General features: G+C 40.7%; 1 protein-coding gene across 1 annotated transcript in view; it reads left to right on the top strand.

Annotated features, from left to right (window-relative positions):
• The window catches only part of ubqln4 (ubiquilin 4), a 44,853-nt gene that overhangs the window by 25,447 nt on the left and 3,364 nt on the right, over nt 1-16,042 (top strand). The window contains exons 5-8 of the mRNA XM_061931496.1: nt 4,831-4,989; nt 5,056-5,278; nt 5,357-5,496; nt 5,575-5,658. Of these exons, the coding sequence (XP_061787480.1) occupies nt 4,831-4,989; nt 5,056-5,278; nt 5,357-5,496; nt 5,575-5,658 (606 nt within the window). The remainder of the gene's footprint in view (nt 1-4,830; nt 4,990-5,055; nt 5,279-5,356; nt 5,497-5,574; nt 5,659-16,042) is intronic.

Below are 16,042 nucleotides of genomic sequence, written 5' to 3'. Positions count from 1 at the left end.
GTATTGCTTAAAACAAATGTAACGTATCCAAACATGAGAAACATAAGTGATTATTAAATATTAACACAAGTGTAGATAGAACATGTTATAACAGAAAGTAACCAGATATTAACAATGAATAAGCATTAAGATTAATAACAGCTTTGACAAATAATAGAACCAGAAATGACGCAATATGTTACCGCATACATTAGCAGCCTGTTTTGGAATACCGTAGTTCTTTTCCGACTTTGTCTCCGCCAAGTCCCATCGAATCCTGCTATATCACATGTGTCAAACTCAAGGCCCCAGGGGTCATATCTAGCCGAACACCTCATTTTATGTGGCCCGCTAAGGCCTGGAATTACCATGCGTCTTATTTGTTTCTAAGTGTAGTCAACATGTACTGTATGCAATTTCATATATTTTCAACCTGATATAATATTTGTTGCAATATTAGATTGTCGCACATTCCAAACATCAAAATGAGTACCGTATTTTTCGGAGTATAAGTCACTCCGGAGTATAAGTCGCACCGGCCGAAAATGCATAATAAAGAAGGAAAAAAAACATATATAAGTTGCACTGGAGTATAAGTCGCATTTTTGGGGGAAATATATTTGATAAAAGCCAACACCAAGAATAGACATTTGAAAGGCAATTTAAAACAAACAACAGGCTGAATAAGTGTACGTTATATGCAGTGTTGGGACTAACGCGTTACAAAGTAACGCGTTACTGTAACGCCGTTACTATCGGCGGTAACTAGTAATCTAACGCGTTATTTTTTATATTCAGTAACTCCGTTACCGTTACTACATGATGCGTTACTGCGTTATTTTGCGTTATTTTTTATGTAGTATCGGCTAGAAACTGAGAAGATCTGAGTGTCGCTGCTGAAGAGGCGACAAAAAAGAGGCGCGCCGCGCGCTATCTGTGTGTACGTGTGTGTGTGTGTGTGTGTGTGTGTGTGTGTGTGTGTGTGTGTGTGTGTGTGTGTGTGTGTGTGTGTGTGTGTGTGTGTGTGTGTGTGTGTGTGTGTGTGTGTGTGTGTGTGTGTGTGTGTGTGTGTGGGAGGGGGCGTGTCTGTGTCTACTATCAAGACGTCATGGCGAACCCCGAAGCCGAGTTTCTTAAAATGGAGATATTTTCAGTACGTTTCTTTTATCGACCACAAAGAAAAGAACATTTTAGCTGAATGTAAGTTTCAAATATGCTGAAACAGCGACAAAAACAACATGCTTCGACGAAGCTAGTAAAGAGACACACTCACCTCCACCTCCAACAGCGGCTGGATTTTAACGAGGCACTGCACACGTGAAGGTACACACACTCTGTCAATTCTCTTATATACTCTTTCATTTTAAACTTTTAGAGTGTTTGATTATCACATCACTCTAAATGTTTAGACTATAAAGTTCACAAACCTAGAGAGGGATACTAGTGGGCCAGGCTAATATTTCCTTTTCTCTAAACTAAGTGGGGAAATGTGTAGAGTGTTCTGGGCTTCAGACATGATTTTATTTCATAATTCCTTGAGAAAACGCCTGGTTAGGCTTTATGTATGTAGTGTGTGCCTTTCTTGTTTTACAGCTATGTTGTTATTATGCTGTTTGTTACTTATGTATGTTAAGTTGCAGCTATTTAAAATAGTTTTGTCAATTTGTTCTGGTCTGAAACAAATTGGCCCTTTAAAACATATCTTTGTCTTTGTGTGTTGTATGTAGAGCACATTGCTTAGCAGAGTTCAGTGATGCAAATGCATGTCAAGTTGAAGAACAGATTGTATTATTCTCCAGTGCAATAACAGTACTAAAATGAAGGCTAAAAGGGCATTATGGGGCCTTAAAAAAATTAAAAAATATATATATAAGTAACTAAATAGTTACTTTTCACAGTAACGCATTACTTTTTGGTTTAAGTAACTGAGTTAGTAACTGAGTTACTTTTGAAATAAAGTAACTAGTAACTGTAACTAGTTACTGGTTTTCAGTAACTAACCCAACACTGGTTATATGAGGCATAAATAACCAACTGGTATGTTAACGTAACATATTATGGTAAGAGTCATTCAAATAACTATAACATATAGAACATGCTATACGTTTACCAAACAATCTGTCACTCCTAATCGCTAAATCCCATGAAATCTTATACGTCTAGTCCAGGGGTCGGCAACCCAAAATGTTGAAAGAGCCATATTGGACCAAAAATACAAAAACAAATCTGTCTGGAGCCGCAAAAAATTAAAAGCCATATTACATACAGATAGTGTGTCATGGAATTAAGAGGACTTAAAGAAACCTCAAATATAGCTACAAATGAGGCATAATGATGCAATATGTACATATAGCTAGCCTAAATAGCATGTTAGCATCGATTAGCTTGCAGTCATGCAGTGACCAAATATGTCTGATTAGCACTCCACACAAGTCAATAACATCAACAAAACTCACCTTTCATGCACAACCTTAAAAGTTTGGTGGACAAAATGAGACAGAAACATAAGTGGCATAAAACGTCGGAGAAAGTTATACATGTAAACAAACTACGGTGAGTTCAAGGACCGCCAAAATTAGTAGGACTAAACGGCGCTCGCCAAATACTCGAATCAGTGAAGCATGTTTAATATAAACAGTGTGCTTTGTAACAATTAGGGAGGTTTGTGTCATGTTTGTCCTCCTACAGAAACCATATTAAAACAAAAATAGATTTTTTTCCCCTCATCTTTTTCCATTTTTCATACATTTTTTGAAAAAGCTCCAGAGAGCCATTAGATTAGATTTATTGGTCCCCTTGGGGAAATTCATTGTCACTGCCGTACATTTAAACACTAGACATTACACATCACACAAAAAAATTAAAAATAACAAAAAGACATCATACATGACTAACACACATTTACAGGCTTGTCAGACAGGTCGGCCGGGCCTGCTGTTAAGGGCGGCTATAGCTGCAGGGATCAGGCTTTTCCTGAGGCGGGCCCTCCGGAATTTGATTGTTCTGTGCCTGCGCCCTGATGGTAGTGGGATGATGTATTGGTGTAGTGGGTGAGTGATATCCTGAACTATTGTTTTTGCCAGTCGGGTGATGGACCTGTGGTTTATGTCTGAAATGTTGGGTGTGGGTAGGCCGATGATTTTAGCTGCTATGTTTGTAATGCGTGTGAGTTTGGTCCGGCGGCGCTAAAGAGCCGCATGCGGCTCTAGAGCCGCGGGTTGCCGACCCCTGGTCTAGTCTCTTACATGAATGAGATCAATAATATTATTTGATATTTTACAGTAATGTGTTAATAATTTCACACATAAGTCGCTCCTGAGTATAAGTCGCACCCCCGGCCAAACTATGAAAAAAACTGCGACTTATAGTCCGAAAAATATGGTACTTAAGTATCTGCTTGACTCATGATTTTGAAGCAACTTATCCATCAATTTGTACAATGTAAAAATATTTTTCCAGTAAAAACTAGTAGCTCAGTTGCCAGAATTTTACCGTAAAAACAAAAAAATGTCTAATATTGTTTTTCCATTTGGAGTAATACACCGTAAAAACAACGACCGCAGATTTTACAGTAAAACAGTGGTACTGTTTTCCCATTTACATTTACTGTAGACATTGTAAAAAACATTGTACATTTTATGGTAAAATTTTGGCAGCTAAACTTTACTCTAAAATGCTTTTCTTACAGTGTACGTAAAAATATATAACAATAGATAATTGTGTAATGAAGTAATTTAACATGTATATATTATTCACTGTTACAAGTGGCCCTCTGCGATGTGGCCCCCAATGAAAAGGAGTTTGACACCCCACTGTGCTGTATTGTCTTTTGATATCGCTCTCGTCAAAGGCTCCCCAGTGTGAAAATTGTTATTGACGAGGCAGCAGCCAAAAATGAAGTTCATCAACAGTCTCTTTTTTTTTTTTTTTTTTTTTGTCCAGGACATTTTGCACGGAACCGCTTTGTCAAAACTCTGACGACACTAAAACACTCAGGCATGTGATTTTTCCGTCTAAAGTCGGAATTCCGTCTTTTTTAATCTCGGGGGAAAAAAATAATTATCTCCCGTTTTTCCGTTTTTTTTCCGACCCTAAATCAAGATTTGAGACATAGTTTATATTACGCCGTAGTTGATTGGTCGATATGTTCCTTGTGACCAATCAGGACATCTGTTATGAATGATGACGTTAATAACGTCATCATTCATAATGGTTATTACCGCCATTTTCCATATGTAAACGATGTCGGTTCTCGAGAGAAAGGACGCTTTATGAGTAAAAGAAATTGATAAACATGTCAAAAATAAGTTTCGATGGGACTGGATGGAAAGGGAAATCACTGATACTGTTGGGAAGAAGGAAGTTACGACTTTGTTCGGTAATTTTATTCGGAAAATCGATCGTCCCGGAAAGGTTTTGTGCACGTGGTGTCATGATAATATTGACTATGGATCACGAGGTTTCAAGGCTTTGGAAGTACATGCGAAACGCCAAAAACATATGAAACAACTTGAAGCAAGGTATGTTCTATTAATGATGTTTTCATGTCTTTAAACACTAAAATGTTTTCTTCAAATGGTGCTGTCTTTGTTAATTTTAGCATGTTAAATTGGTGAAAAACCAGGAGCTTCGGGGGGCGTCTCCCCCCTTGTCCCCCCACCAGGGCACCGCCCTGGACCTGGCTGGGGCCCTTCGTCTTTTTCATTGTGGTCAAATCACATGCCTGAACACTTAATCTAGGCCAAAAATATGTCGACTATACTTAAAAAAAAAACGCAAAAATTTGAGGTGTAACGAAGTCCATTTGGTTCCTGTCTCACGTCGCTCCTGTCCGCTTGTCGTTACCTCCAGACTATGGAGCTGGCTCGCAACCCCGCCATGATGCAGGAAATGATGCGCAACCAGGACCGCGCACTCAGCAACTTGGAGAGCATCCCCGGGGGCTACAACGCCTTACGCAGGATGTACACAGACATCCAGGAGCCCATGCTCAGTGCGGCCAGAGAGCAGGTAAGCACACTTTTCAGCCATGTCTCCACCTCTTGTCTTCTCACTACCTGACCTTTTTTCCTCCAGTTCGGTAACAACCCCTTCTCAGCTCTGGGCGGCGGCTCCGAGTCCGGCGTCCAGCCGTCACGGACAGAGAACCGGGAGCCCCTGCCCAATCCCTGGGGGCCGCCCAATTCCTCGAACCCCTCAGAGAGCGGAGGCGGCACTCCGGGAAGCACGGGCACCCCCGGGGGCACCAACCCCACCGTGTCCAACCCTCTGGGCGTCAACCCTGGCAGCCTGGGCAACGGTAAGTTGACAAATTGAAAGGTTTTGACTCTTGACTCGACGCCAGACGACGTGAAGGATCTCCGTGTCGTTTGTGCAGGAATGTTCAACAGTCCGGGCATGCAGAGCCTCCTGCACCAGATCTCTGAAAACCCTCAGCTGATGCAGAACATGCTGTCTGCTCCGTACATGCGCAGCATGATGCAGTCGCTGTCCCAGAACCCCGAGCTGGCCTCCCAGGTTCCAACCTTTTCACAATAACGTTACTCTCACTCAGCACATTTGTCCTCTCAACCTTTTCTCTCGCTCCTTTTCCAGGTGATGATGAATAACCCCTTGTTTGCTGGAAACCCACAGCTGCAGGAACAGTTCCGAGCTCAGCTGCCCGTCTTTCTGCAGCAGGTATTGAACTCACAGACAGGGCATGCTCACTACCGACTTTTCCGGACCATAGAACGCACCAGTATATAAGCCGCACCCACTAAATATTAGGAAGAACATTTTCCCCCTTGTATATTAGCCGCCCTGGACTAAAAGCCGCATATATATACGTTGTGAAATGATGTTATAAACACACAAAATTTTTGTAAATGTTTATTTACATACTAAAGATGTCCGATAATGGCTTTTTTGCCGATATTCCGATATTGTCCAACTCTTAATTACCGATTCCAATATCAACCGATACCGATATATACAATCGTGGAATAAACACATTATTATGCCTAATTTTGTTGTGATGCCCCGCTGGATGCATTAAAGGGGAACATTATCACCAGACCTATGTAAGCGTCAATATATACCTTGATGTTGCAGAAAAAAGACCATATATTTTTTCAACCGATTTCCGAACTCTAAAAGGGTGAATTTTGGCGAATTAAACGCCTTTCTATTATTCGCTCTCGGAGCGATGACGTCACGTTGTGACGTCACATCGGGAAGCAATCCGCCATTTTCTCACTTTCGTCGGTGTGTTGTCGGAGGGTGTAACAACACGAACAGGGACAGATTCAAGTTGCACCAGTGGCCCAAAGATGCGAAAGTGGCAAGAAATTGGACAAAATTTGTTCAAAATACGAGGGTGTGGGGTAGAGATGCGCGGATAAGCAATTATTTCATCCGCAACCGCATCACAAAAGTCGTCAACCATCCGCCATCCACCCGAACTAACATTTAATCAAAACCGCACCCGCCCGTCATCCGCCACCCGCCCGTTGTTATATATCTAATATAGACGATGCAAGGCATTAGTGAGGTTAGAAAGCTTTTGCCTGTTAAAGAAAGGAGACTGATCCAATGCAGCAGAGACATTCAATGCGTGCCACGCTGTCACGGCCCAGACGCACACCAGTGCGCAATCATCGCACCTCCAAGCGCGCTCGCGCCACTCAAACTGCTGCAGGCAGCTGCGTTCACACATGCATCTGTAAGCCTTGTTTTAACATCCTGTGGCACTCTTCTGGGATCACGGCGGACGAAACTGCTCATGCTCAGGGTGTTTGTGGAGGTTCGGGGTTTTGCACAATGTGATGCACCATGTTAGATGTCCCGGTTTTGTGACTGTCGTAGACATAAACAGCGTCGCAGCTCTTGTAAATCACGTAGCCAGCATTACTATCATCCTGATTTACAACCTCATAAAAACGAGTCCACGCTGAACTTTTCTGGCCTTTTTTTCCCCTGGTCTTTAGTATTCCCTTTTTTAGTTTGTCGCGTACCACGTTTGCTGCCGGCGTTGCCATCTCTTTTTTTTTTCTTCTTCTGTTGTGGCATGCTGCAGGTGCCTGCTCGTTTTTCGTATGTGGGTAACAACATTTAACTATGTATATATATTTCCGAATTGGTTTAACTGCCACCCGCCTGAATCTATTTAAAATCTAATTTTTTTTTATTTCAACCGCCCGACCCGACCCGCGGATAAAATCTAATTTTTTTTAATTTCAACCGCCCGACCCGCGGATAATCCGCGGACTCCGCGGTTGTGTCCGCAAACCGCGCATCTCTAGTGTGGGGAAAGCCGACGAAATGGTCAGTCGTTTGTTCCGCACACTTTACCGACGAAAGCTATGCTACGACAGAGATGGCAAGAATGTGTGGATATCCTGCGACACTCAAAGCAGATGCTGACATCAACTCCAAAACTGGACAGATCAGCTTTCAGGAAAAGAGAGCGGATGAGGGTATGTCTACAGAATATATTAATTGATGAAAACTGGGCTGTCTGCACTCTCAAAGTGCATGTTGTTGCCAAATGTATTTCATATGCTGTAAACCTAGTTCATAGTTGTTAGTTTCCTTTAATGCCAAACAAACACATACCAATCGTTGGTTAGAAGGCGATCGCCGAATTCGTCCTCGCTTTCTCCCGTGTCGCTGGCTGTCGTGTCATTTTCGTCGGTTTCGCTTGCATACGGTTCAAACCGATATGGCTCAATAGCTTCAGTTTCTTCTTCAATTTTGTTTTCGCTACCTGCCTCCACACTACAACCATCCGTTTCAATACATGCGTAATCTGTTGAATCGCTTAAGCCGCTGAAATCCGAGTCTGAATCAGAGCTAATGTCGCTATATCTTGCTGTTCTATGTGCCATGTTTGTTTGTGTTGGCTTCACTATGTGACATCACAGGAAAATGGACGGGTGTATATAACGATGGTTAAAATCAGGCACTTTGAAGCTTTTTTTAGGGATATTGCGTGATGGGTAAAATTTTGAAAAAAACTTCGAAAAATAATATAAGCTACTGGGAACTGATTTTTAATGGTTTTAACCCTTCTGAAATTGTGATAATGTTCCCCTTTAAACAATGTAACTTTACCATGAATTGATTAATGTGGACCCCGACTTAAACAAGTTGAAAAACTTATTGGGGTGTTACCATTTAGTGGTCAATTGTACGGAATATGTACTGTACTGTGCAATCTACTAATACAAGTTTCAATCAATCAAAAACAAGGTTTTCTAAAATAAGAGAACAACTTCAACTCCAGTTATGGAAAAAAGTGCCAACATGGCACTGCCATATTTATTATTGAAGTCACAAAGTGCTTTTTTTTTTTTTAAACATGCCTCAAAACAGCATCTTGGAATTTGGGACATACTCTCCCTGAGATAATCCTGATACTCTCCCTGAGATACACATGGGGACGGCGTGGCGAAGTTGGTAGAGTGGCTGTGCCAGCAATCGGAGGGTTGCTGGTTACTGGGGTTCAATCCCCACCTTCTACCATCCTAGTCACGTCCGTTGTGTCCTTGAGCAAGACACTTCACCCTTGCTCCTGATGGCTGCATGGCAACTCCCGCCATCAGTGTGTGAATGTGTGTGTGAATGGGTGAATGTGGAAATACTGTCAAAGCGCTTTGAGTACCTTGAAGGTAGAAAAGCGCTATACAAGTATAACCCATTTATCATTTATCATTTATCATTACAACTATGAGAAATACTATACTTTGACTTTCACAAAGTGCATACATTTTTTTTTTTTAAACATGCCTCAAAACAACAGCTACAAAAACAATGAAGCACACAGCTTCAGTCCAGAGTATTCTAGAGCATATTTGCCAATCTTGAGACCTCCGAATTCGGGAGATGGGGGTGGGGGAGCGGGGTTTGGTGGTAGCGGGGGTGTATATTGTAGCGTCCCGGAAGAGTTAGTGCTGCAAGGGGTTCTGGGTATTTGTTCTGTTGTGTTTATGTTGTGTTACGGTGTGGATCTTGTCCCGAAATGTGTTTGTCATTCTTGTTTGGTGTGGGTTCACAGTGTGGCGCATATTTGTAACAGTGCTAAAGTTGTTTATACGGCCACCCTCAGTGTGACCTGTATGGCTGTTGACCAAGTATGCGGTGCATTCACTTGTGTGTGTGAAAAGCCGTAGATATTATGTGACTGGGCCGGCACGCTGTTTGTATGGAGGAAAAGCGGACGTGACGACAGGTTGTAGAGGACGCTAAAGGCAGTGCCTTTAAGGCACGCCCCCAATAATGTTGTCCAGGTGGAAATCGGGAGAAATTCGGGAGAATGGTTGCCCCGGGAGATTTTCGGGAGGGGCACTGAAATTCGGGAGTCTCCCGGGAAAATCGGGAGGTTGAAGCTGATACCGATAATTTCTGATATTACATTTTAAAGAATTCATCTCTATTACATACCTTAATTGTTTCCAAACGGTGGGTGTAACACGGCAGTAAAACGGCTGATCAAACAAAACAGAAGTCATCGTCATGGACCGACTATCTGTGGATGCCAGCTCTGCAATCAGCTAAACAGACTCAATAACTCGACAATGACGTTTTACTGAATTTACGAAGTTGAAACAATACACAAAGAATGCCATTGTAAGTTAATAATACTAGCACAAACACTCATAAACATGTTAGCATATTAGCTAATGCTAACGACGCTAGCTTGATTACATTACCATTGCACGTACAAATATGCATGAAAACACTTACAGACATCACACATGGGGCGGTCGAGTAAATAAGAACAGTTTAGTTATATTGTAAAGCTTCCAAACGTTGCTCGGAGTGATTGATGAAGAATCCACACGAGTAGAAATGCTATGGACGGCGAGACGACACGACACAACGGCACGTCAACTTTGGTTCAAAGCTTTAAATAACAGGAAACACTGTAGGCATTCACCCGGCTGCGCCTGCACTGAGCAAACTCGTCCAAAAGATGGCGCCATACCACAAATAATAACACACGATCTAAGTGTTTTTGCATGTGTTTGCTGAAAACTAATTTCTCTATGGCCGCCAGCAAAGAAAATTCCATAAATTAGCTGTGCCGTTTTATTAACCGCAGGGTACAAAGCGTGGGAAAAAAAGTAGTAGCTTATAGTCTGGAATTTACATTATTGTTAGCTATTCTACTCATATTAAATGCAAATATATGCCAGGCATGTGAATAGGCCTGCCTCGCCACTTTTGGTATTGCCACTTATCTGTTTTATACCACCATTTCAGCTAACTTTGTATGTTTAAACCCTTAAAATTGTTGATTTTGATACTTGGCGCCATCTTAGATGTATGCTATTGCTGCGTGCCATTTACCTGGGAATTTGGAAGTCGGAGCTGCGAGTGACGTTACAGCCGATGTGAGCGTTCCCGTTACGAGGTCGGGAACCAAGGTGGCCACATCCACGAAAAAGCTATTTTTGCGCTTGCTTTGACTGGATATAGACAACTTGCGGGAAAATATGCACGCTTTTTGCAACCTTCAAACTCAGTTAATGAAAAGGAAAAAGGTGATATTGCTAGCAATTTAGAACATATATACCACAGGAAGGTTACGATATATAAACGTCCAACAAGACATTGTACATGGCTGATTTAGTGTGGAAAAAGTGCTAATACTGGATATTATAGAAGCTTATATTATTGTTGACATTCAGAGCAGCCATTTTTGCAGCCAAATTGGGGGTGGTGAAAATGTTCCAGGGAAGAAATCCAGTTGAAATTCAAACTAGGAACGTGGAAAATCTGACATCCCAGTCCAGATGGAAGGCAACATAACTTTCTCATGAAGCTGCGTTTTTAAAGATGAGTTTTTGCGTCACAATATAGCCTCTCTTCAGCCGCATGTACTCGCTGGTCCTCTTGCCTAAACGCCACACTAAGTTGGAGACAATCAGGAGCATGGAAATAAAGCGGCTGTCTACTTTGCTGCTCATCATATTTGAATTGATTACAATCCGAACACGGTTAGTTCCGAACAGGCTTGTACGGTATACAAGTACTAATAAAGTACTGAAGAATTAAAATAGATACAATTCTGCTTCTGAAAAATACTGGTACTTTTGGTTTTTTTTATGGACTTGACTATCTTATTTAATGACAAAATAGTTTTTTTTATTGCAGTAAGAAACACATTTTTAATGTATCATAAGTTGTTCTGTTAGAATAAAGCCACTTATGGCAATTTATTGTGGTCCCCCTTTTTTTTTTTTTTATGGTATCAAAATACATTTTGGTACCAGACCAAAATATTGGTATCTGGACATCCGTAGTTCCGAACCAGTTGTAGTGCTAGAGCACAGATATCAAACTCAAAGCCCCGGGGCCAAATCTTGCCCGCCACATTATTTTATGTGGTCTGCGAAAGCCTGGAAAAAATATGTGTTAATAAAACGCTTAACCTTTTCTTACTAAATATATATTTGTTCTTTCCCTTTTGACATTAAAAATCATGTACTGCATGCAATTGCATATCTTTTTAAATTCAATATTATATTATCATGTATTCCAAAAATATTTTTTGTTAAAATGGAGATAAATACTGTACTTAAATATCTGCTTGACTTATGATTTTAAAACAAACTATCAATCAAATTGTAGACTGTAAAATTGACAATAGATTTTACTGTTAAATTCCGCCGACTGAGTTTTTTTTACCGTAAAAACAACTTTGGTACTGTTTTTTTTCCCATATACAGTAAGACATTAAAAAAATAAAAAATACATTAAAACAAGATTTTACAGTAAAAAAAACTGGCAGCTCTGTTGCTTGAATTTTACCGCTAAAAACAGTGGTATTGTTTTTCCCCATTTAATTTATTAAATTGTTTTATATGCTGTAAAAACCCACTGCTTTTACTGTAAAATTCTGGTGACTGAGCTGCCAGTTTATAAAGTAAATATGTAATATTTTTTTTGCAGCTTATGTAGAAAAATATATTGTTAATGTATTATATATATTCATATATTACTAATTGTTGAGGGCAACCACAACTGCGATGTGGCCCTCAATGAAAACCAGTTTGACTCCCCTGTTCTAGAGTATGTATTAGTATCCAGCGCAAATGTATATTTTGGATTGTAAACCGAGGTCACAACACAGGAAGTATATTAGTCGAGGGGGTGTGGCTACAGGATAGAGATGCCAACGTTTTTTGAGTTCTTTGCATGCATTTTAAAGGATTTTACATTACATTTTCCATGATAATAATGTTAATAATTTATACACTAAAAAAAACTAAACATTCTGTGGTACATTACATGGGACAAGTAAGTGTCAAAAAGGTTGGTAGATGAGAGTAAATGTAAAGGAAGAATATATTGTAGAAATGCGCCCAATTGCAGGAAATTTCGTCTTCATTTTCAACATTTTCTTTTTGGGTTTGCGTTGCAGCACTTCATGCCAGTAGAAATGTTCCTGTTTTCTTAATTTTCCTCTTTTTATCAGAAAGGGTGCACACATCTCTGATTTTGATACTTGATGCCGTCTTAGAGATTCACCTCTCATATATTGGCATGCTCAATGTTTTCGGCTCGTATTTTAGCTAATTTTATTCGTATGAACCTAAAATATCATGGCTTTCCATTAGGGGTGTAACGGTACGTGTACCGTATTTTCCGCACCATAAGCCGCCCTGGGTTATAAGCCGCGCCTTCAATGAACGACATATTTCAAAACTTTGTCCACCTATAAGCCGCCCCGTGTTATAAGCCGCATCTAACTGCGCTAAAGGGAATGTCAAAAAAACAGTCAGATAGGTCAGTCAAACTTTAATAATATATTAAAAACCAGCGTGATGTGGGCGCGCATGGAGTCGTATATCAACATGGACGGAGCTGCGTGAAAAAAGCCACTCGGCCTCTTCGCGTAAACTTCCCTTAACCACTCGCTCATCTTTTCTTCATCCATCCATCCCTTCGAGTTAGCTTTTATGATGACGCCGGCTGGAAAGGTCTCTTTTGGCAAGGTCTTCCTTTTGAATATCACCATGGGTGGAAGTTTCTGGCCATTAGCATGGCAAGCTAGAACCACAGTGAAGGATGACTTCTCATTCCCTGTGGTGCGAATATTCACCGTACGTGCTCCCGTTGTATCCACAGTGCGGTTCACAGGAATATCAAAAGTCAGTGGAACCTCGTCCATGTTGATAATGTTCTCTGGCCGGATCTTTTTTTCAGCTATCTTGTTTTTACAATATGCACGGAAAGTAGCCAGCTTTTCTTGAAAGTCTTTAGGCAGTTGCTGTGAAATAGTAGTCCGTGTGCGGATGGAGAGATTGCGTCTTTTCATGAACCGGAAACCTGTCGCTTAGTAGGAGCCATTTTGTGGTCTTTACAGATGTAAACACACAAAGGAAATGAAACGTAATATCCGCGCGCCTCTTCTTCTTCTACGGGGGCGGGTGGTTGCTTACAGTAGAAGAAGAAGCGCTTCCTCTTCTATGGGGGCGGGTGCTTACCTTGGCGGTTGCTTGCCGTAGAAGAAGACGCGCTTCCTCTTCTACGGGGAAAAAAGATGGCGGCTGTTTACCGTAGTTGCGAGACCTAAACTTTATGAAAATGAATCTTAATATTAATCCATATATAAAGCGCACCGGGTTATAAGCCGCACTGTCAGCTTTTGAGTAAATTTGTGGTTTTTAGGTGCGGCTAATAGTGCGGAAAATACGGTATTTGTATTGAACCGTTTCGGTACGGGGGTTTCGGTTCGGTGCGGAGGTGTACCGAACGAGTTTCCACACGGACATATTAAGTAGCGTACTGCACGTTGTGTAAACAATACTCAAAATGCCGGACATTTGAGGCATTTAAGAAACTCCGCCCGGACAGCCCCGCAAAAGAGGACATGTCCGGTGAAAAGAGGAAGTATGGTCAGGATAGACTGACCATACGTCAGTATGTTTCTTAAATGCCTCAAATGTCCGGCATTTTGAGTTAGGGTTGCATGTATTAACAATGTACGTTCAGGGTTAAGAAGGGGTTAAAAACAAAACAAATTCTGGGCGCTGCAGCATTGGTGAGGGAGGGGCAGAGACAGAGAGAGAGAGAGAGTTATGATAAACGCGCATGCGTCGCCAGGCTCTGCTTTTTATCCAAAGATTTATCAGATTTAGTTTTTTATTATCTATAGCAGGGGTGTCAAAAGTGTGCCCCGGAGGCCATTTGCAGCCCACAGCTAATGTTTTAAAGGCCCATGGCACATTCTAAAAATACTATTAAAATGAACAAAAACATAACAAAAGTGAAATAAAAAAGCTTAAAGGTTAAATGTCATTTAGAAAAAGTTGCAATGTTGACTAATAAAACAAAGCTGTTTTTTTTTTTTTTTTGCTCAAAACATAATATTGAATCAAAATCAATGTTATTATGAATTATTGACCTATCCAAGGTTCCCATTACTTCCATCCATCCATTCACATTATGTGTGAAATTATTAACGCATTACCGTAAAATGTCAAATAATATTATTTATCTCATTCACGTAAGAGACTAGACGTATAAGATTTCATGGGATTTAGCGATTAGGAGTAGGGATGTCCCGATCCGATATTTGGATCGGATCGGCTGCCGATATTTGCCAAAAATTGCGTATCGGCAAGGCATGGGAAAATGCCGATCTAGATCCAGTTTTTTTTTAAAAACTCCGGTCCGTGTTTTCCTATGCACCGATTTAAATAATACATTCCACTTTTCTGCTGCTCCGTAATTTCCGTTCCGCATTTTCCAGCACACCTTCAACACATCCACAATTCTCACGCAGTTGCTTTTAGCTGCTGGCATTACACGACAGGCTTTTCTCACTCTTTCCTGTGTCTGTGCTTCTCACAGACAGCAAGCGCACCTTCTTACACACGTCACATACTGTCACATCATACGTCACATACTGTCACGTCATACGTCACATACTGTCACGTCATACGTCACATACTGTCACGTCATACGTCACATACTGTCACGTCATACGTCACATACTGTCACGTCATACGTCACATACGTATACGCCCTCTCCCAGCAGAGAGGTAGCAGCATGGCTAACGTTAGCAGTGATGCTAGCGCAGCCGTGTGACCAACGTTCTCTCTAAAGTGCGCGCTTGTGCAATTGCGCACTGTTTAAACGTCCTCTGCGCATAGCAAATCTATGCCACGCACAAAATCAAATAAAAAAATAAGCGCATAACAATTTTCGACACACGGACACGACAGAGACAACAGTTTTCGTCATCATTGTTCAAATATTGTGACGTCTGTCGAGACGCTTATCTCCATTCGGTGCCACACGTCCACACCATCAAAATGCCGAGGCAAAAAATTTCCACATCAACACCGTATGAAAAAATTAGTGATTTTTTTAGTTGTGATTTCCTTCTCTGCATGAAAGTTTAAAAGTAGCATATATTAATGCAGTATGAAGAATAATGTTTTAATGTAGACATGCAAGCCTTGAAAGAATATTTTGAAAATCAAGACTACATTTCCTGCAATTGGGTGCATTTCTACCCTATATTTTAACTTTAGATTTATTCTCATATCAAACTCTTTTGGCTGTCTTTTTGACACTTACATCCGGCGCCCCCCTCCACACCCTGGATTATAAATAATGTAAATAATTCAATGTGATTATCTTGTGTGATGACTGTATTATGATGATAGTATATATCTGATAGTATATATCTGTATCATGAATCAATTTAAGTGGACCCCGACTTAAACAAGTTGATAAACGTATTAGGGTGTTACCATTTAGTGGTCAATTGTACGGAATATGTACTTCACTGTGCAACCTACTAATAAAAGTCTCAATCAATCAATCAAAACACATAGAATCATCATACTGCTGTGATTATATGCATCAAGTGTTCATTCAAGGCTAAGGCAAAATATCGAGATATATATCGTGTATCGCAATATGGCCTTAAAATATCGCAATATTAAAAAAAAGGCCATATCGCCCAGCCCTAGTTCAATGATGCCATTTCTGTTTGTCATGTATAATTTTGTCTATTTTGTGTTTATCCTTGAATAAACAGGTCAGTTTCTTGTTACCAAC

The sequence above is a fragment of the Nerophis lumbriciformis genome, linkage group LG37, assembly GCF_033978685.3.
Source record: "Nerophis lumbriciformis linkage group LG37, RoL_Nlum_v2.1, whole genome shotgun sequence".
NCBI classification, from domain to species: Eukaryota; Metazoa; Chordata; class Actinopteri; order Syngnathiformes; family Syngnathidae; genus Nerophis; species Nerophis lumbriciformis.
The sequence above is the reverse complement of the archived record's forward strand: the minus strand, read 5'-3'. Positions and strand labels throughout refer to the sequence as shown.